This window comes from Notamacropus eugenii, chromosome 2 (genome assembly GCF_028372415.1).
Source record: "Notamacropus eugenii isolate mMacEug1 chromosome 2, mMacEug1.pri_v2, whole genome shotgun sequence".
Taxonomy (NCBI): domain Eukaryota; kingdom Metazoa; phylum Chordata; class Mammalia; order Diprotodontia; family Macropodidae; genus Notamacropus; species Notamacropus eugenii.
Genome location: NC_092873.1, coordinates 405638855 through 405661716, shown reverse-complemented (window position 1 = coordinate 405661716; position 22862 = coordinate 405638855). Strand labels below are relative to the sequence as shown.

General features: G+C 36.4%; 1 protein-coding gene across 3 annotated transcripts in view; it reads right to left on the bottom strand.

Moving 5' to 3' along the window:
* CATSPERE (catsper channel auxiliary subunit epsilon) overlaps nucleotides 1-22862 on the bottom strand; it is a 212718-nt gene that overhangs the window by 128330 nt on the left and 61526 nt on the right. For 2 of the 3 annotated variants that reach the window (XM_072647630.1, XM_072647631.1), the window contains 3 exons: nucleotides 10367-10391; nucleotides 6059-6136; nucleotides 2049-2155 (listed from right to left, as the gene is read on the bottom strand). In XM_072647630.1, coding sequence (XP_072503731.1) covers nucleotides 2049-2155; nucleotides 6059-6136; nucleotides 10367-10391 — 210 coding nt within the window. The remainder of the gene's footprint in view (nucleotides 1-2048; nucleotides 2156-6058; nucleotides 6137-10366; nucleotides 10392-22862) is intronic. The other variant, XM_072647632.1, reaches the window with a different exon arrangement.

The window sequence follows — 22862 nt, the reverse complement described above, 5'->3', positions numbered from 1 at the left end:
TGCTCTGTATTGCCTCCCTCATAGGCTACTTTCCAGATAGATTGTTCTCCTTGCTTTTCCCCGTACATTATGCTCCATCTCCCATCTGTGCCTTTGTACATGTTCTTCCCCATGTCTGGAATATTTAACTTTTCACATCTTTCACAATCTTTGCTTACTTATAGGTTCATTTCTTGTGCTGCCTTCTATACAAAGCCCTTTTTAATCCCCCTAAATCTCAGTGCTAACTTCTTCAAATCATACTATGCATATATATCTGTCTGGATGTATTATCACCCCAGGAGATTTTGAATTTCTTGAAAATAGAGACTACTTTAAAAAATCCTTAAAACTTGACACATTATCTTGCATAAATGCATACTAGACTGGACCCAATAGCTGATCTGCTAGAAGCATTTCAGAGACTTTCCTGAAATTTACATTCCCAACTCTCCTCCTTATTTTGCAAAGGTAAGCAAATCTTTGGAACAAAAGCACTGAAAACAATGCAAGGTTGACTCATTTACTTATTCTTTCCCCTAACTATGGATCTAGGTGGAGCATCTCACATTCATCTCCAGGTATAGCCCTGCTGTACTCCACACAGCCTCCTTCCAACCTACTGATAATAGTGGGAATGTGAGACAATCAGGCAGGTCCCTGGGTACCTTTGGGAATCTTTTGAAACAAGGGACATCTAATTAAAAACATTATTGCCTGGAACATGTCTTTCAGCATGAATTCCTTCTTTCAATATTACATCAACTCCAAAATTGAACACTTCAGATTCAACCACTATTGTTTTGGTGAAGTTTGTCACCCAAATCATGGCTATCTTCCTTATTGCCACAAAGGAGGAACTCCAGTCTTCTTGAGATTTATCTAAAAATCCCTGTTACCTTGGGGCCACATGGACTATTACACAGTCCACCTATCACACTGTTGGTGGGTCTTGTGCAAATAGTCATTTGATGAGAAAGGAGTTAAAATAATCAACCATTATCTCTAATGCTGTAGGGCCACTTCTACTCAGCAATTCACCAGGGACTAATACTTGAAATCGGTCTCTGATCTAGAATGAGTTTTGCCTTTTAGCTTTTTGTATTTTTTTTTTAACTTTTTGTTTCTTAAACACAAAATATAAGCCAAGGACTCCAATTTGTTCATTTCTACTATGAGTAAGCTTGACAAAAGTGTATATTAATCTAATAGGGGAGGTGGTGGGAAGCAATCCACTTAGGGATTGCATTTGGAATTCCTGTCTTGGGACTTGAGTTGTCTGGATTGGACTAAGTGAGTACAGACTCACTTTGCCCATGATATTTGGCCAGCCTCAGAAGAGATCATATTCCATCCAGACAAGGACTCTTGGTCATCTATCTATAACACATGTCAATTCCACTCTCATCTTTAACTTTGGGCTCATTCATTAAATCCATAGTATATTTACTTCTGCAAAGGTTATCATGTCAACTAACTTCCCTAATTCAACTCACTATCCTGGTGACTTCTCAGACCAAAACTCTTATCCCTATGGCCACTGCTTTTCTAGATATGTTGCATACTCCTTTGAGAATGTAAATTCTTTGAGGACAAGGATTGGTCTTGTTTTTTATTTGTATCCCCAGTACTGAGCCCAATTTCTTGCACATAGTAAGTGCTTAATAAATGCTTTTGCATTCATTCATTCAGTTAAGATTTTGAGGATATACTGAAATATTTAGACGTATTTATTTATTTAATTTAATTTAATTAATTTAAATTTATTAAATATTTAGACTTAGTCTAAACGCATTAGATGAGTTCCTAGGTTGAGAATTTAGGAACTGCTATACAGTACTGGAGACACAACAAAGGAATATGATTTATGACTTCTGAATGGGAGGCATATTTGGAGTACAATTTAAAATCTTCTTTTGTCCAATGTTTACATTTAGATTTATTATTAGACATAAAATAAAATTAAATCAAACTTCCCTGGGGATTTTTATTTCATCATGAAAATCTATCTAGTTTTAGTTTCATTGAATAAAAAATGATTTTCAATTTGAAATATTTAAGTGAAATACCCTTCTTCATTGGTGATATGTGAATGGTAAACATCATGAGAGACTGTTGACAGAAAATAAGGTTCTTGTCCCATACTGAGAAACTGCATGCTAAGTGACTTGGAAGTCTGTGAAAAAATAAAGAAAAAAGTTGATTTTCATGTATTTTTATCACAAATTACAACTTAAACTTCTAAAATTACAATGTTATATAAAAGGTGCCATAAGAAAATACTTTTAAAACAATAAACATTAACATAAAAACCTATACTTGAAAATTAATTTAGGAATAAATAAATTCAACTAATTTACAGTTTATCCCATCAACGAGTAAAAAGAATTTACTATTTTTTTTACTAGAAATTATTAAACTTTTGTGTATTTCTGAGATATGACTTCATTGTTTTCTTAGCCTACCTCTCCTACTCAAAATAACTAGGCAGAAAGAAGCACTGGGTTGATGGAGTCATAAGTAATATTTGAGATGGGATGATTCACATCCTAACTCACCATTCAAAGTTTTTTGCTTATTTGCTTAAAGTAAGCAACAAATAGGGTTTTTTGGTGGTTAAAAACTAGAATATTGACTGAACAGAGAAATGATTAAAGACCTTGAATATGTAAGAGAGAAGGAAACAGGGAAGAGGAATGAAGATTGGCCCTACAAGAAGAGAAGCTAGCTGAACGGAAGAAGCACATGCCTTTTAGCTTGATTCAATCAGGATTATATATTTAGATGTAAATGAAGATTAGAGGTCATCTAATCTAGAAGTATCCAAGGTAGAATGTATATGCATCCCAAAGGACCATGGTTGACTGATGGGGATATATAATCGAATGTGTAATTGAAGGTTTGGAAGATGTACTGAATCCTACACTTGTTCTGACAGACAATTGTGGAGCTTATCTTCCACACAGCCCTACTGCCTGCTTCACCTATCATCATCCAATATCCCCCATCCTTGTCCCCTTCCATTGCAAACTCCTAATATCTCTCCTTCCATTCCAGGCATAGCCTTTGGGTTGGTTATAACTTAACTGCAACCCTGATACTTGTATAAGAATTGTCTTTGAGGGAATCCTTTCCTGTCACTCCAGTGTATTCATACACAACAACTCCTTTCTTGTCAAGTCACTTTTAGACTATGGTGAGTGAACCTTGTCTGGTAATATGTGTTGGGCAGTAGCTTTTGATTAAAAGCTACACCTCCATTTTTATTTTTGATGGGACAGTATGAGTTAACAGGATGAAGAAGAACAGATGGCTTGTAATTTGCATAGCAATTGCATTGTAGAACTCACTACATTGTTCTTCAAGTCCATTCTTCCTTATTCTCTTCCCTACCCCAAATTCCCTTTTTCTATCTAGGGCACCACCATCCTTCCAATCTCACAGGTTCACATCCCGGGAGTCATCTTGGATTCCTCTCTCTCATAATCAGTTGCTAAATTTTGTAATTTCTACTTCCACAAAATCTTTTCCATTCATTTCCCTTCTCTCTACTCTCACAGCTACCACCCAATTCAGGCCCTCAGGATGTTTTGCCTGAACTATTGCAATAAACTCCTAGTCAATTGCCCTGCATAGTCTCTCCTCTCTGATAAATCCTTCAAGCAGTTGCCAAAGTGATTTTTTCCCTGGAGTTTAGGCCTTTATTCTCCTACCCAATAAATTCTTGTGGTCCATGTTGACTCTAGGATTAAATATAAAGTCTCTCTTTAGCATTTAAAGCCCTTCACAATTTGGTTGCAACTTATTTCTCAAGCCTTAATAGAGCAAGCTTTCCCCTTCCTACTTTTTACGGCCCAGCCACACTGGCTTTTCTTCTGATCCTCATATAAGACACCCCTTTACCATTTTGGTGTCTTTGCTTGATTTTCTCCCATACTTGGAGTGTATTGTTTATGGTGAGAAATTCTGTACAGAGAAACATGAAGCCTGATGTAAAGCTGTTATGTTTACTGACTGTTATGATTTATTATTTTATTTTGTATTTTTTAAATAAAAAACTTAAAAATTCGTGTTTGACTAGCTATATTGATCAAATTAACTGGATAATTAAACACTAGCAATGATTATTTATAAATCCACCTTAACCCCCCAGAGTGAACACAGGAAATTTAAAAAAGTAAAATGATCATGCCTACATCTAATTTAATCTAGTTTATAGTCTAAGTAAGAAGCAGTTAGTGAAATCAGAAGAGGAATCACCATGGTTATCTCCTGTATCACACGGAGGCTTTCTGGTTATCTCTTAGCAAAGTGCTCCAAAGAGCTGCTGAACTTGAAAATGTTAAGCATTCTTTTTTATTTTTTATTTTTTTTTACAAAAAGAAGTGTTCCCAATTTGCTAACTTTTTCTATAATGAAAAGTAACTATCAATAGCCTCCTGCCTACCCAGATATCTGCATATCTATATCAATCTCTCCATAATTATCAAATAAGCACACAATATATTTTTTCAGTGCACAGGCATGTACATAGACATCTATATATATATGCGCATAGATACTTATGTATATAAACACACATATGTCTCAAAGTATAAGAGCTGAGTTTGCATTGAAGAGGAATGTTACGATCGAGGTACTGGATTCATTGAAAAAGGAGGGGGAATGACTTGGAGGCCAGTAGATAACAGATAAATGTAACCAGGATTTAGATTGGTTATATGGATTCAAGGGAACCTTAAAGAAGGAAAGATTTCTGATTTAGCAGAAGGGGGTTCTGTAGACATCAGAGGGGAACAAGGAAGATATTTACTCTACTTCCTGGGTAGGGGAAAGATAAAAATGAGGAAATTACATCCAGGAATGTAATATTAGAGAGGATATGAGGTGTCTTCTGGAGAGAAGCCTAAAGATGGAAGGAATGCATGAGAAGAAGTTCTCAGATGAAAGAACTGAATTCTCTTAGAATCTTGAAACTTCTCAGGATCACTAGTTTTCCTCAAAATTCTATTCCTAATTCCCTGGATTTCTTTCTTTACTGTAGTCTAGGAGCCTTCTCACTTGGGATCAAGATTACAATAGAGATGAAGAACAGGCAGAACAGGAATGATACAGATGAAAATTCAGGATAGTTTGATCTCAGGAATTTAGAATTCAAGATCTTAGAGGTGGGAGCAATTTTCAGTGATGGTTAAGTCTAGGAGGTAACCACTTTTGGTGGTAGCAAGGTATGACAGAGATAGAGGTCATGATGAACTGAGAGACCAGTGTTAGAAGTGTGAATACTGGTGTGACAATGGCAAGGATTGGTGTGATAAAGAAAACCATGAGCCAGGGATGAAGGGATATAGTGTCATCAGGAATACACCAGATTTCATTCAGTCTGAAGAGTAAGGAGTATAGGAGAAAGTGTGTGAAGACAAAGGGAAGCTTTCAAACAAAGCAGGAATTCTAGAGGGTCCAGTGGAAGGGATGGAGATGACAGTATGATTAAGGACAGCAAGAGGAAGGAGTTTTCCCCTAGGCAGGCAGCTATTTTGGATGACAGGAATTAGAGCAACAGGATTAACCAAGGACAGGGTAGTTGCAGTCCCTAATCAGGAGAAGTTTATAAGCACAGGCTAAATGGTCACTTCTCAGAGAAGTCTTTCTTAGACAAGATTCTTGCCACTAATTGCTAAATAAGACTAAATCACCTTTATGGTTGTATCCAATTAAAACATATTGTTATTCTGATTCACTTCAGGATCAGTCCACATAGGTATGTTAACTGTTAATAAAAGTACTTTCAGGGCAAACAAAAAGGATACTTATCAAGCATTACTGAGAAATGTTTGATAGTTTTTGGAAATGTGGTTAATTTTTGGGGGAGAAAGCTCATTAGCCACATAGTTATAAATTACAGAAAAACCATAAATTGTGATGATATATTTAGTTGCCCCAACATACCATGAGCTCAGGTCTACTGCTCAGAGAGTGTTTTTTCATTCTTTATAAGAATGAGAATTTCTCATCATACCTATAGCATTTGCAAGGTAATTATATTTATGAAAGTGTTAACAAGAATGTTTTCACTTACGACTGAAGGATTTGATGCCCTGCCAGCCAACTCAGCGGGACTCGCATTTTCTGGATCATATACCCAAACCTGTATGTTCTACAAAATAAAAGACAGTTTGTGATATTTTTGAAAAATGCCTTTAGTATTACTCCTCCCCCCAAAACTCTGCTAGATAAATAGCAAACATAATAGGGATGGAGAATAGTTCTAATGCAAATTGAAGCATACAATTTCTTCTTTTTCATGGCTTTTCCCTTTTCTTCTGATTTTCCTTTCACAACATAACTACTGTGGAAATGTGATTAATATGACAGTACATATATAGCCAATATAAGATTACTTGCCATCTTGGGGAGGGGAAAGGAAAGGGAAGGAGAAAAAAATACGGAACTCAAAATCTTACAAAAGTGAATGTTGAAAACTGTGTCTACATGGAATTGGAAAAAATAAAATACTATTTAAGTGGAAAAAATAAAATTATTAATTCCCCAGAAAAAATAAAATAAGATAAATTTTTATTATCTTTGTATACTTTTTATTACAAAATTATAATTTTATTTGCTATTTGATTTGCTATCGTCTGTTGCTCTTTCGGTTTTAAATACTTTCTTTTTCTCAAGTACATGTAAAAACAATTTTTAACATTCATTTTTAAAAATTTTGAGTTCTAAATTCTCTCCCTCAAGGAGAAATCAAGCAGTCTGATATGTGTATAGTCATGTAAAACATATTTTCACATCAGTCATGTTGTGAAAGAAAACACAGATCAAAATGAGACCAAGACAAAGAAAGTCAAAAAAGGTAAGCTTCAATGTGCATTCACACTCCATCAGTTCTTTTTCCAGAGGATAGCATTCTTTGCTGTAAGTCCTTTGTAATTGTCTTTGATTGTTGTATTGCTGATAATAGCTAAGTCACTCACAGCTGATCATTGTACAACTGCTGGTACTACATTCTGCTCATTTCACTTCACGTTAGTTCATATATGTCTTTCCAGGTTTATCTGAGAGAATTCTGTGCATAATTTCATATCGTATAATAGTATTCCCTCAAAATCATATACCAGAACTTGTTCAGCAATTTCTTTTGGAGAAGTTCTGGACTGAATGGAGGAATTTACTTCGGCTTCCTTTTGTATTTCTTTTCTCATTAGTCTCTTGAGGGCCTTTCTAGATATTTGCTACAGTTTATACGAGTGAACTGGGATTTCCTATAGTCTCTCGGGGTATTAAATCCTCTTCTATTAACCCATAGCATCCATTCCTTTTATTGGGAGTTTTTTCCCCATATTGGGCTCTTGTGGCAAGGATCAGATTCTCCCCCTTCTATATTCTTGGATGAGGTGGGTAGGTTCTTCCTGATTTAGTTCTTTCTGAAGTCTAGATGCTACTGTTGCTGCCCTTTCAGAGATTTGGATAGGGTGGCTGCCTTCTAGCCTACTTTCTTGTCCTCTTCCAAACCTTGGATTGGGACAGTGAGTTGGGTCTGAAGCTGGGACTAGGCCTGTCCTCCATTCCCTTCCATAGTGATTGGTTTCTATCTCAGTCTTGGAAGTCCAATGCATATACTGGCTTTGGCCTTGTTATCACCTTTTTTACACAATGACCTAGAAATGAGTCCACAACTTCAAGCCTCATTTCCTGATGTTGCCCTGACTGGCTTGACCTGTGACCAAAATAGGTTTAGAATTTCCTAGAACGAGCCCTTCAGTCAGTATTCTTGTGTCAGTATTCACCTATTCATAGATCCACAGCTCTGGTTTTGAAAGGATTATTATCAAAAACCATCCTTCCTAGTACAACATGTCAGAGCTTGTGCTCCTTTGGTATGGATTTTAAGAAATCAGCACCACTGCCATGCCACATGTAATCAACAAAGTAAGATTTAATTGCCTGAAACAAATGTCCACTGAATACTGCATTGGAAAACAATACCATATGGGAAAGAAATGTGCAAATAAAAATGAAACACATAATTAATTGTATATTAAAAATAAATTAATATATATTAATCATAATTAAAAAATAAAATATTTTGCCAATTTAAAAGCAGGAACAGGTAGAACACATAAGATTACTTGCAGTAAGTGTATGTATTTGTACATTCTTTTCAACATTCCTAGAAAGCATTCTTAATAATATGTGTGTGTTCATCCTTCATTGCTGAAGACCATGCCATCAGAGAAATGATGACATGACTTATACTTTACTTTGTTCTGAGCGAGGGAGGGCTGTGCAGGTCTGTTCAGATCTTAATACACCACTGGAATGAAGGAAGATGACCTAGCCATATTAGATCTCAAACTTTATTACAAAGCAGTAATCATCAAAACAATCTGGTACTGGATAAGAAAGAGTGGTGGAGTAATGGAACAGATTAAAACAGCTCTGACTTTACACCTATCAGATTGACTAATATGACAGAAAAGTAAAATGACAAATGTTGGAGGGGATGCAGAAAAATTGTAACATTAATGTACTGTTGGTGGACTTATGAACTGATCTAATCATGCTGGAGAGCAATTTGGAACTTGCTCAAAGGGCAATAAAACTATGACCTTTGATTGAGCAACACCACCACTAGGTCTATATACCAAAGAGATTTTAAAAAAAAAAGGAAAAGGGTACATCTGTACAAAAATATTTCTAGCAGCAGTTTTTGTAATGATTAATTAGAAATTGAGGGCATTTTTCATCAACTGGGGAATGGTAGATCAAACTGTGGTATATTATTGGGATGAAATACCATTGTGCCAAAGGAAATGATGAACAGAATGGCTTCAGAAAAACCTGAAAAGGCTTACATGAACTGATGCAAAGTGAAAGGAGTAGAAACCAGAAGAATATTGTACACAGTAACAGCGATATTGTATAATGATCAACTGTGAATGATTTAGTTGTTCTTAGCAATACTATGATTCAAGACAATTCCACAGGACTTATGATGATGGAATCTGAATGCAGACTGAAGCATACTTTTTAAAACTTTCTTTTTCTTTTTTTTCTTTTTTGCTCTGCATTTTCTTTCACAACTTGGCTGACCATGGATTGCTCATGTATAACCTACATCAAATTGCTTGCTTTCTCATTGGGGTAGGGAAGGGGAGTGAGGAAGGTAGAAAATTTAGACTCAAAAGTTTTAAAAATGAATGTTAAAAAGAAAAAAATAGAAAAAAATTAATAACACACACACAAATACATTACTAAAAAATGGAAACTCCTGCTGTGAAGGCTTATTGAGCTTGCAACTTCATATTTGACCCCCAAAGCAGTAAGTACATCCTTCTTTGGGTCAAGGACAATTGTTTTCAATGGATGGTTTCTGTTTTAATTAAATGTTACCTAATAGGTAGAGATTTGTGGAAAGCATATTTTAAAATAATAAGGTTGTGATCTGAGGTTAAATAGTTTCAATTAGGGAGCAGAGATGAATATTTTGCATAAGAATTGGGTATCTGAATCATCTGGAGGAACTTCAGAGAGCAAAGGGGAGTGACCATTACATTTAAGCTGGAATGGGGTATTTTCAGTGTCATGCAGGAGAATGGAAGGGTGGAATGGATGCAAAACAGGAAAACAAAAACAAAAAGAAGTTCAGAAGGAGACCTAAACAGAGCAATCTTTAACATGTACTTTGAAAATTAATCACATAACAGAAGTACATGGTTTCATATATAATCCTTTATATACTGAAATGTTCATATCTGTTGATTTTTAAATTGATGATAATAAAGAAAATTTGAATTTTAAAAATATCGAGGTCATTTGTATTTATTTCATGAGTTCCTGAAAATATTGTTTAAATAGATCTAGTGGACTCTAATCATGGTAGTTAAACTGCTATGATCTTAGATTCACACCGTTGATTGAAATAGATCTTATCATTCAATATCTCCCTCACTAACAGTAAACAGTCTTGCTTCTCTACACCATCCACACCCCAATCCTCTTTGAGGTACTCTTTGCTCCTTCTCTTGGAAACATGAGTTAGTCAGACAAGGGATATTTTAGAGGACATGGAAAGGAACTTCATTGTCAAATACCCCAACATTGCTAAAGAAAAAAATAAATCAGAATTCCAAGTGCTATTGCCTGATATTTTATTAAATTACTGTTGAGAGTAACAGAAAATACTTTGACTATGTAATAAAAAATATTTTAAGTAGTAATCTCCATTTTTTCTGAGTTATGACATCTCATTTTTGTTTCACTACTTTTGCACCCTCCTTCCAATAGAGTAAATATCAGAGATGTAAATTTTGGAGCATTAGAAAAATAAGAAGAAATTTCTTCAAAAGATATACAGAATATAAAAATTAATTTTTACCTGATAAGGTTTGCCTTTCACATGACTAGAAAAAAATTAAACATGTTTAAGTAAATAATAAAAGCCATAGTTGGTATACATCTACTTCTATTTACATATGCACAGATATTATAATATACAAGTATTATTGGATATATTTCCTTTAATGTCAGTAATATTCATTGCCAATCTTCTTAATCATCTTAAAACTTTTCAGCACACTGTTTCTTAAAAATCTGAAGTAGCTCTGTATGATTAATCAGATTGTATTTATACCCTCATCTGGCTTTTGAGATTTTATGTTCATTGGTCTTACTTACCTGTCAATTTCATCTTTCACTGTTCCATAACATGGCCAGTTCTTTCTAGTCAGACTACTCCTTCCTGGCCCTTACAAATGGCTTTCTCATTTCCACCTCAACACTTTGATTCAAGATGGTTTTTTTTTCCCTGACTTAAATTCCTTTCCTCCTCCTTTATCAATCCAAAACCTAAACTTTCTAAAAAGTTCAAGTTAAGATTTGTATTTTCCACAAATACTCCCAAAGGCAGTGATCTTTTCCTAGTTTTGAATTTACACACACACACGCACACACACACACACACACACACACACACAACCAAGACACTATGAGAGACCCACTTATGTTTTGCCTTGCAATTTCTCTCTGATCATTTCATAGAGGAGGCATGAGTATAATTCATTTTTAACAACATTCCAGAAATTACATATCCAAATTAATGTTATCTCTTTTAAAATGGTTACCTTGAGAGACTTTTTATTTTCTAAAAGGGTTTTCACTGAGATACATTTTTGAAATTTTTCTTTAGAAATTGTCTTTGGAGTCTACAACAAATTCATTTTAATAGCTGTAATTAAGTTTTCTCTCTCCCTCAACCACCAACTATTCAGTTACCAAATTGAGTCAATTCTACCTCTACAACTTTTCTTCCATCATTTCCTTTTCTCTACCTCCGCCACTTTTGCTCTGGTTCATGCACTCATCACCTTGTTCCTGTGTTTTTGGAATAGCCTAAATGTTTTCCTTTCTTCCATTCTATCCCCTCTCCAATCTATCTTCCACACAGTTGCCAAATTGATATTCCTAAAACATGATCTTGACCATGCTGCTACCCTACTGAAAAATCTTTAATGGCTCCCTATTGTCTCTAGGATAAAATACAAAAACCTGTCTGTCATTTAAAAACTTCCACAATCTGGTTCCTACTTTTTAAAAAATACTTTTTTTTCCCCAAAACACATGTAAAGACAAATTTTATCATTCATTTTAAAAAAAAAATTGAGTTCTGAATTTTCTTCTTCTTTCTCTCACCTTTCCCCTCCCTATGATGGTAAGCACTTTGATATAGGTTATATAAGTACAATCATGTAAAATATATTTCCATAATTAGTCATGTGAAAAAGTAACCTAAAGAAAAAAATAATAAAAGATTGAAAATAGTATATTTTGATCTGCAATTGTATTGCATCAGTTCTTTCTCTGGATGTAGATATAATTTTTCATCATGAGTTCTTCGGAATTGTCTTGGGTCATTGTATTGCTGAGAATAGCATCCTTACAATATCATTATCATGTACAATATTCTCCTGGTTCTGCTCACTTTACTTTGCATCAGTTCACGTAAGTCTTTCCAGGTTTTTCTGAAATCCACCTTCTTGGATTTCTTACAGCACAATCATATTCTATTGTATTCATAGATCACTTCTTGAACATAGCTTGTTCAGTCATTCCCCAATTGATGGATATCCCTCAATTTCCAATTCTTTGCCACCACAAAAAGAGCTGTTGAAAATATTTTTGTGTAAGTACATCCTTTCCTCTTCTCCCCACCTATCTGTTGAACCAAATTTCATTTTACTCTCCTTCTGCTCCCTGAATTAATCAGACTGGATTACTAGCTGATTCCAAACACTTTTAATCTGTCTGTATGCCTATGTCTGAAATGCAATCTCTCCTCATCCATGTCTCTTAATTCCCTTTAAAGCATAGCTCAAGTCCTGCTTCTTCAGGAAGCCTTTCCAGAAGACTCCGTTTCTCTTAAAATTACTTTGTATTAAGTAGATGCCCATGAGTTGAGGAATGGCTAGATACATAAATGGAATGGGATATTACTGTGCTATAAGAAACAATTAAAAAATATAAACATGCAGGCAGCCAGTCAAAAAGTAAAATGAAGGAAGAGTCACACCAACCACTCCAAAATTCTGAGTCACGAGTTAGTTAGATTTTTTTTTCTCTTAAAAAAAGAGCACTGAATTAAAGGGTTCTTTTGGGTTTTTATTTCACTTGCTTTTGTTTTGTTGATTTTTTAAAGCATCAGTATTTTACATGGCTAGAGTCAGGACAGAAGTACCAAGATAAAATGGGAACCCAACCCTGAAATTTTAAATATTAGGGAGTTCATCTAACTAATTAGGGTTGGTTTTCTTAAGTCACAGCCTTTTAAACAGTTGCTTTACTGTGCATGTTTTTTTCCATTAAGGAATACTGTATATAGTATAAGAAGATGGCCTAAGAAATTCTAGGAGAAAAAAAGGACTTTGTAAATGTAGTATTGATATTTGTTTATTTAGTATAAAAGCTTTGTGAGCACTATAACCAATATAATTGTTACAAATCTATTTTGAAAAAAAACCAAACAAACCAAGGATTGCTCCCATACCACAGTAAAACACCAGAAACACTCTACATGTTCTCACCCACAATATCAAATCAGTTATCAAATCCTGTTCTTTCTCCCTTCATAAGATTTGTCCTACAATACCCCCTTCTCTCCTTGGACACTGTCATCCCCTTGATGCAGGCTCTCATCACCTTACAGCTGGACTGTCTCAATAGCCTTCTGGTTGGTCACCCTGCCACAAGTCTCTCCCCTCTCCAGTCCATCTTCCACTTTGTTGTCAAACTGATCTTCCTAATGTACCAGTCTGGCCATGGAACCCACCTACTCATTAAAATGCCATGGCATCCTAATACTACTAGGACCAAATATAAAATGCTCAGTGTGGCTTTCATTTATTTATTTATTTTAACAATAACCTACTGAGACACAAATAATAACTATGCATGCTAACTTCATAGCCCTTGACCTAATTGTCTCCACATTATTACTAAGAATTAAAGGACCCTAACTTATTGTCTTTGGTCTAAAGTCCTAAGCCTAACAGCTTAATTTTAGACTTGACCTCGGATGTTCCCCTAAACAATCTATAACTTAATAGATCTGGTATTAAACTTACAAACCTTTTGACTATAGGAAATTGCTACTAAGAGTAGGAACATTGCAGGGAAACAATATCTCCCCAACTTCGTGTCAGTTCTAGGCACGAGTAGATTGTCAACTTGCATTCAGTGAGGCTTAGAGTCTTCCAGATGTCAGTGGAGAAATTGAGTCAGGAGAGTCCTACCTCAGCCCAGGCTGAACAGCTGCTCTCCCACCCTTCCCATGAAATCACCTTTTTCAGTTCATGCCAGCATCTCACAGGCTTATTGGCATCATGGATTGGAGTCTCAGACTGCCTTTGTTCCTATCCATACCTGGAGTTAGACTCAGAAGGACAGTCACTTAATACTCCCATAGCATCTTAAAATAGCAAGTTCTAATAACCAGGTTTCAGAGATGACTATAATTTCCCATTGGCTAAGGAACATCTTTTGAGGCAAGTCTTAAGTGGCTTACATGCCTTTCTATACCTGTTTTAGTTCCTGATTAAATAACAATCATAAAATCAAATTTACCATTAAAATCTTAACTTTTCCATCAATGCCAAATTTTACCTGAAGTTACCTGCCTCTAGGAAACTTAGACCAAAATTCATTTCCCCAAACTAAAGATGTCTCTGATTTAGTCTCAGTAATTAATTCAGTCAATTGTTTTAATACTAATTGCTTTTACATCACTTTGTAACATGTTCAATTTTTCTCCCCATCTCTCCCCTCCCCCATCCCCTAATACCTTGCATTCTGATTACCTCTTCCCTCAATGAGCCCTCCCTTCTATCACACTCCACCCTTCCCTTATCTCCATCTTCTCTCTTTTCTGAGTTATGAGTTTTCTTTTAGGACAAGATAAATTTCTATACCCCATTACCTGTGTTTCTTATTTCCCAGTTATATGCAATAATAATTCTCAACATTCGTTTCTAGTACTTTGAATTCCACCTTCTTTCCCTCCCTCCCTATCCATCCCACTGAGAAGGCAAGCAATTCAGTACAGGCTATATATGTGTTGTTTTGCAAAAGACTTCCATAATAATCATATTGTGTAATACTAACTATATTGTCCTCTGTCCTACCCTATCCTCCCTTATTTTTTTATTACCTCATTTGAGGGAATTCAATTCTCTGTTTTAAAGAACTATTTTGTTCAGTGAGCTTTTGAACCTTCTCCTCCATTTAGCTAATTCAGTTTTTTAAAGCCTCCTTCTCCTCATTGGCTTTTTGGATCTCTTTTTCCAATTGAGTTAGCCTTTTTTTAAAGGTGTTATTTTCCTCAGCATTTTTTTGGTTCTCCTTTAGCAAGCTGCTAACTTGCTTTTCAAGCTCTTCTATTGCCTCAGTCAATTTAAGTTCACTTTGGAGGCCCTGGAGGCAGGGGTCTTAACTGCCTGTGACAGTAAGCCTTGTTTTTCCTCACCCGAAAGGATTAGGAGGAGATACCTGTTCACCTAGAAAGTAACCTTCTATGGTCTTATATTTTCCCCTTTTTTGGGCATTTCCCCAGCCAGTTACTTGACTTCTGAATCCTTTGTCAAGGGATTAGACTCAGCTGCTTGGTTCCCCTGGGCTTTGAGTGGGAGTGGGGCGGTCACTCAGGGCTGAAGTTTAGGTCAGCTGCTCCCTACTTCCAGAGGCTTTAAGCTGAGCTGCCTGAATGGCAGCTGGATGGATCCAGATTGTTTCCTGGCCACAGTAGCTGCCTACAGTCTGTAGCCTGGGGCTATTGCTGGAGAAACCCATTCCCTCAGCTGGGAAAGCCTTCCACCACTGACCTTTGGAGCTTTCTTTGTCACTTGTGGGTTGCAGTATCTGGGACCTTCCCTGCTAGGAACTCTGTCCAGAGGTCTGTTCAAGTCCCGTTCCTCCCTGCCACATGGCCAGAGCTATGCTCCAGTTTGTTCAGCATCCTGTGAGATAGACCTTTCCTGTTGGCCTTCTGAGTTACCTTTGGCTGGAAACCTCTTTTGCTCTGTTGTTCTGTGGCTTCTGCTGCTCTAGACTTTGTTGAGAGTCATTTTTACAGGTATTTTGTGGGCTGTGGGGCAAGCACTAGAGTATATGCGTCTTTCTACTCCGCCATCTTGGCTCCACCCCTCGGCGTGACTTTTAAAGCCCTCCATAACCTTGTCCCTTCCTACTTTTATATTCTTCTTACATCTTACTCCAATCCATCTACTCTGCAATCCAGTAACCCTGGACTTTTTGTTGTTCCTTACACCAGATGCTCCATCCCCCAACTTAGAGCATTTTCCCTAGTTGACTCTAATATGTGGAACTCCCTCTCTCCTCATCATCACCCCTTGGTTTCTCTGATTTCATTCACATTTCAGCTACAGTAGTAACTTCTGAAAGAAGCCTTTTCAGTCCTCTTTAATCCTAGTCCCTACCCTCTCACACTGTCTCCAGTTTATCCTGTATATATCTTGTTTGTACACAGCTATTTGCATGTCATTTTCCCCACCAGAATGTAAGTTCCTTGTGGTATATGAACGTAAAGGAATACTATTGCACTATAAGAAACGAGGAGCAGGAGGACTAAAGAAAAACCTGGAAAGACTCATATGAACTGATGCTGAGTGAAGTGAGCAGAACCAGGAGAACATTGTACACAATAATAGCAACAATGGGCAATGACTAACTTTGATAGACTTGGTTCTTCTCAGCAATGCAAGGTTCTAAGACAACTCCAAAAAACCCATGATGGAAAGTGTTACCAACATCCAGAGAAAGAACTCTGGAGTCTGAATGCAGACGGAAGCATACTATTTGCTCTTCTTTTCTTTTATTGTTTTGTTTTTGTTTCTTCTTTATTGTGGTTCTTCCCATTAATTCTAATTCTCCTTTACATCATGACTAATGTGAAAATATGTTTAACATGAATGTATTAAGTAGAGCCTATATTAGATTGCATGCCATCTTGGGTAGGGGGGAGGAGAAGGAAGGGGAGAAAATTTAAAACTCAATATTTTATGAAAATGAATGTTGCAAACAAAAAATAAATTAATAATATAGAAAAGAAAACTGTCAATATGTACAAAAATAAAGTTTACAGTATGCAAAAAATAATTAAATAAAAAAGTGTAATCTCTTTTAGATGAGATTTTTTTTTTGCTTTTCTGTGTATCCTCAATACTTAGCACAGTGCCTGGAACATAACAGGTGCTTAAGAAGTGCTTGTTGACTGACCCTTGGGGCAGAGGTGAGGAGGGAATGCATTGCAGACATACTAGATGGCCACTGGAAAGATATGGAGATACAAGATAGAGGGCCACAAGGGAGGAAAAGAAGTCAATTTGCCTGGATTGTAAGATATGGGAAGGAGAGCTTTAGGAGTTAGGTTGTGAAGGGCTTTAAAAGGCACCTGAAGGAGATTCTATTTGATTCTAAAATCAGGAATTCATAACTTTTTTTTGTTAATCTAGTGAGTTCTTTGTACCCCTTCTCAGAATAATGTTTTTAAATGTATAAAACAAAATATACATTATTAAAGGAAATAAATTACATTGAAATAGTTATCAATTTTTTCAGACAAAAATGTAACAGTAATATTATATAGTGAATAGCTGTGAATGACTTAGTTATCAATTTTTTCAAAGACAAAAATGTAACAGCAGTATTATACAATGAATAGCTATGAATGACTTAGTTATTCTCAGAAATACAATGATCCAAGACAATCCCAAATGACTAATAATGAAGCATACACTATCCGCCTCCAGAGAAAGATCTGATATTGTTTGAATATAGACTGAAACATGCTATTTTTTGCTTTCATTTTTTTCTTTTATTTGAATCTTGTATAAAATGACTCATATGGAAATGTTTTACATGATTGTACATGTATAGCCTATATCTGATTCCTTATCATCTTAGGGAGGAAAGATGACAGGGAGGAAAAGAGGAAACAGAATTTGGAACTCAAAACTTTAAAAAAATGTTAAAAATTGTTTTAACATGTAATTGGGGGGGAATAAAATATTATATATTTTCAAAAAGATAAAAAAAGAAGTTCATAGACCACAAATTAGACATCTCAGTCCTGAAGGAACTGAGGAGCCACTGCAATGTATTTATTGAAGGAGTGACATCTCTTCCACATTTGTACTTATGTATATATGGAAGACAGACTGGATGGAGTGAGGAGAGATTTGAGGTAAGGAAACCAATTAAAAGGTCAATGCAATGGTCCATATAAGAGATGATAATGAGGACTTAAATGAATATGGTAGCTTTGTGAATATTTAGAAAGGGAGAGGTGCAAGAGGTGCAAGAGATGCTGTGGAGATAGAAATGGCAATATTTGATGACTATGTGGGATGAGAGGTAATGAGAAGTCAAGGATATCACCAATGTCATGAACCTGGGAAAGTGGAAGAATGATTGTGCCCCCTACAGAAATTGGGAAATTCTGTAGAAAGGAATGGTTTTTTGGGAAAATAATTAGTTTGGTTTTGGGTTTGTTGAATCTGAGATGGTTATGGGATATCTTGTTTGAAATGTTCACAGGCACTTGATGATGGAAGACTAGAGCTCAGAAAAAAGGCTGGGCTGGATAGAGGGCAACAGATGAAGAGATTAAATGAAAGGGGGAGGGAAGGGGAAAGAAAATGTATAAGAGAGAAAGAGAGAAAGACCAAAAAACAGAGACAAAGATAAAGACAGGGTGAAAGAGAGGAGGATCAAATCAAAAAACCTGAGGGTAAGGGAAAAGGAAGGGAATGAGCATTTATTTACATAGCCCCTATTATGTGCCAGGCACTGTGCTAAGTGCTTTTACAAATATTATTTCATTTTAAGAGGGAGGAGATCAAAGGCAAAAGTAGGGGAGTCAACCTCAGAGAGAGGACTAATTCCTCATCAGAGTGAAACAAAGTAGCGGGGGAATCATCGGGGTGTTGAGTATGGAAGAGGAGAGAGCTCAGGCCTCCTATGGCCCATTTTCTTTGGTAACTACAGAGCAAAAGGGAGATGCATTGCAGGAGGTTTGAAGAGAGAAGAGAAAGTCTGGAACAGCTGCTGTCAGGGAAGGTCAGAGAGTCAACAGGAGAATAAATATTACCATTCCATAGTGAGGGCTCAGTTGAGATCAGGGAGCATACATTTGCATTAGTCCTAGTTAGCATGCTTGTGTGATTTTCTCTAGACATATTAGGTAGCACAGGAGAGGAACAGAGAGAGAGTATAGGGTTATAGTTTGCCAAAGCATGTGCAGTAATAAGCTAAGAGGCCAAAGGAATTGAGAGCAGAGTATAGTAATAAAGTTTAACTATAGGGTTTAAAAAATTTTATTCTGAACTTAGTAAAAACCAAATCAAATGTACATTTCCATACACATAATGGAACAGAAAAACAAAAATGTACATGAAACTAAAGATCTCTCTTACGTATAACTTGCTTTTCTTTTTAAGTATATAAGTTTAACTATAACTTGTCAAAATTATTTTGCTTCTTTCTGGCTTCCCTTTTTTCTCTTCATTTAAAAAAGAAAAAAAGAATAACTCAATGACTTTTTTCCCTATTCATGTCCTTCCAATCCATCTTCCTATTCACTCCTCTCAGAAAAAAGGAAAACCACAACAACATAGGCCTTGTAACAAATACACATGGTCAAACAAATTAAATTCCCTCATTGGCTGTGTCCAAAACTATATGTCTTGTTCTTCATGTTGAGTCCATCACCTTTTTGTCAAGAAATGGAGTTAACTATAGGGTTAAGATTGCGAAGGGTGGAAATTGAAGGCAGAGCAGGACTGATAGCATAGGAAAAAAGGAAGGGGTGATGTGAATGGATGTTGCAGTGCGGATTGTGAAGGAGCCAGGCAGAAAAGAAATGAAAGGATAGGTGGTTGTCAGATCTTTCGTAATGGAGGAAGAATGGTTATGGGTGATGGTAAAATCACATACAATACTGTGTTTGGCCAAGAAGCTAAAGAGGGCAGGGGGGGTGGAGAAAACTCATAAAATGAGAGAGTGTTTAAGGGACAACAGGATGCTGAAGACTCCAAGTATGAAGGTTTGTGAACTGGAGAAGAAAACTTAGCTGGGTGCTGAACTGTTTGAGAAAAAAGACAAAATGACTTTGAGGCTGGTAGATAACAACTAGGATCCAGATAGGGCCATTTGTCTGGATGGAGGAAATTCCATAGGACATGAAGTTGCTGAGTAATTGTGGAAGGGGGAGGGTCTGAAAGTGAAAGCTTAGAACAAGGATTATGTCATCTCTTCCTCCTGGGAAGAGTATATGTCAGAAAACCCTAGGAGGAATGCCTAGTAGTGGAGAGAGAAGCCAGGGATGTAGGGTCTTCTTGGGAAAGTTAGGTTTCTGTGAATGCAAGAAGTTGGAAGGGGTATGAAACAAAGAGTTTCAAGATGAAAGGAAGTTTGTTTTTTAAGCAACAGAACAGGGCTTTTAAGAACACAATGGAAAGGAGGGCAAAACAGGGAGGGGTAAGGCTAAGATGAATGAGGATGAAGGAGTAAGGACTGGCAGCAGGATAAAAGGTTTTGCTTGTGATTCTGAAGCTTAGAGACTGGGACAGAGTGATGGTGATAGCAAAGTATGATCTGATTGGAACTTTCATCCAAAAGATCCCATGATGATGGAGGGAGGGATCAGATTGCTTTCCTCCTCCTAATACTGGGGAAAGGGAAGCAATTGGATTGGGAAACTAGGATGGTAAGTACTTGGTAATCCGTATCCCAGGGCCTTGATTTAATTTAACTTACATTTGACATTAGGTTCTTTACCTCATCCCAATATAGCAATGGGATGTTTGATGACTACATGCAGGAAATATGATCAGACTGTGTTTGGTGTCTGTGGCCTTGCTCTTGGACAAAGTCCTGGTGGTGAGGGGCCTGGTCCTAGAAGCTCTGGCCCAGGTGGTGAAAGGCCTGATATCTGGTCACTCCATGGTTATGAAGGGTTCATAGGGGCAGAGAGCTGCAAAGGTTCTTAGAAGTCATCTAGCTTAATGTCCTCATTTTAGAGATAAGGAAACTGAGGCACGGAGAAGTGAAATGTATAATTATATAATATATAAAAATATATTACTGATTTATCATATATATTTTTTATATTTATATATATTCCTAGCAATTTGTATATTTAATATTATAAATATATGTTATAAATATTTATATATATTTATTCCTAGCTAGCAACAATATCTTTATCAAACATTGCTCAGTGGTAATTATATAGCATACTATAGCTCTATAGTATTGCTTCTTTACTCTTTACAGTGGCTGAGGCTCTGGTCATATGCTAGTCTTGATGTCTTGACTCTCAATGGTTATGGAAGGTTGAGATATTGTCGATTTTTTCACCATCCCTAGTAATCAATAGCAGCTCCATTCAGAGCCCTGTTTGCTGGTACTGTTGAATTGGAGCTTGTTGATTTTTCTCCTACTCTGAGAGTTAAGTCCTAGGTTGGATCCAAGTCTCTAACTGAAGTTAAGGGACGAGATGTTGTTGATTTTCTTAGCTCTTCCCAACAAGCAAGGGGAACTTGACCCTGTTTCAGCTGATGGCAATAGAAAAATGAAGCATTGTTGATTTACTTACCCTTCCTAGTAAATGAGGCTCTGCTCCTGGGCACAGGTGGTAGCAAGAGAATGGCATGCTAAAGCATGGATAATTTTCTCACCCTACCCAATAATAGTAGCTCCATCTTGGTTCCTTCCCCAATCATCATAGCTAGTGTTTAGGTATGTAAAGTATGGTGTAGCAGAAGGTATGCTGAGTGATGGGGGAAGGAATTGTAATGGGGACAAAGAAGGACCCTAGAATATCTCTAATAATGTCAATTGTGGGTAAAATTTGGCCAGAGAAGCTATTTCCTTTAACTAGTCTCTTTTTGTCCATATCCCACCCCCCAACAATTTTCTAACCATCAGTCTATCAAGCTAGGTTGAAAGCAGCAATGGTGCAAGGTTGTTAAGGATATTTGTAAATTCAACTAAGTAAGAGATTTCAAAGATGATACAGGACTATGAAGGTCAAGTTTACATTAGTCAACTAAGGGAAGAAAAGAAATATGTGTATCATGAGTCTAGGCAAAAAAGTAGACAAATGGGACTCAGAGGCCAGGGAAGAATGAGAGAGTGACACTAGTAAACGGGATTGTTCTTTGTTTTGTTTTAAGTACACAATTTGTCAGAGCAATGGAGCTATTAGAGTGGTGTGATAAGTCTAGAAGCCTGGATAGACCCTTGGAGTAAAGATGACAAAGAATTTAATCAACTGTTTATGGACTCTTTTGTGTCTTTGCTTTGTTTCCTATTTTCTACAAAGTAGAACAAAGGCTACCCTGTACCTGTAAATTATTGTTATGGATACTTAAAGAGTATAATAGGTCCTATTTCTCACATCTGTGAAGGCTTAGACATGAGCTCTATTTTGGTGTTACCAGAGGAAACTGAATTGTGGCAAAATGAGCCCTAAAGACGCAGTCCCAAACTGAAACTGGTTCATAATTAGGGTGTTCCTGAACATATTAGGGTGTTTCCGAACATCCCTGGAGGAAATTGTACAATCATGTTCAATAGGTCTGCTTTCCCTGACATCAAAAGTTTCAATCTGTGATTCTCTACTAAACATGTTTCTTTGCCTTATTTTATGCCCATCCAGAGTTTCCTCAGGGAGCCCTAAATGCAGGTCATGTCTGCAAATCTACTGATGTGGATAAAATCCTGTGTGAGTACTCAAGGTAACTATAACATTAACAATAACAATAACAACGTAAGCATAACAGTTGTAGAACACCCTTTATTTCATGCCACAGAAAGCACAAAATACAAGAAGAGGAAAATATAATGAAGAAGAAATATAAGAGAATAAAAGGAAGGAAACAAGCATTTATTAAGTGCCTACAGTCTAGCAACCACTGTGCTAAGTGCTTTACAAATATTACCTTATCGGATCCATGGGAAGTAGGTGTTATTATTATCCCTATTTGAGTTGAGTACATTGAAGCAGACTGAAGTTGAGTAATTTGTTCAGAAGTTGTACAGCTAGTAAGAGTCTGAAGCTGAATTTGAATTGGGGTCTTCCTGACTCCAGGTACAGTGACTTTCTATCCACTGTACCACTTAGCAGGCATAGAACAGAATGAATGGAAATAGACAAATAAGTCATAACTGTGAATGAATACAATGAACTCATGTTATAAAATGGAAGAAGCTAGCAGATTGGATTAGCAAGCAAAATCTAACAGTGTGTTGTTTACAAGAAACATACTTGCAATGTAAAGATTCACACAGAGTTAAAAATA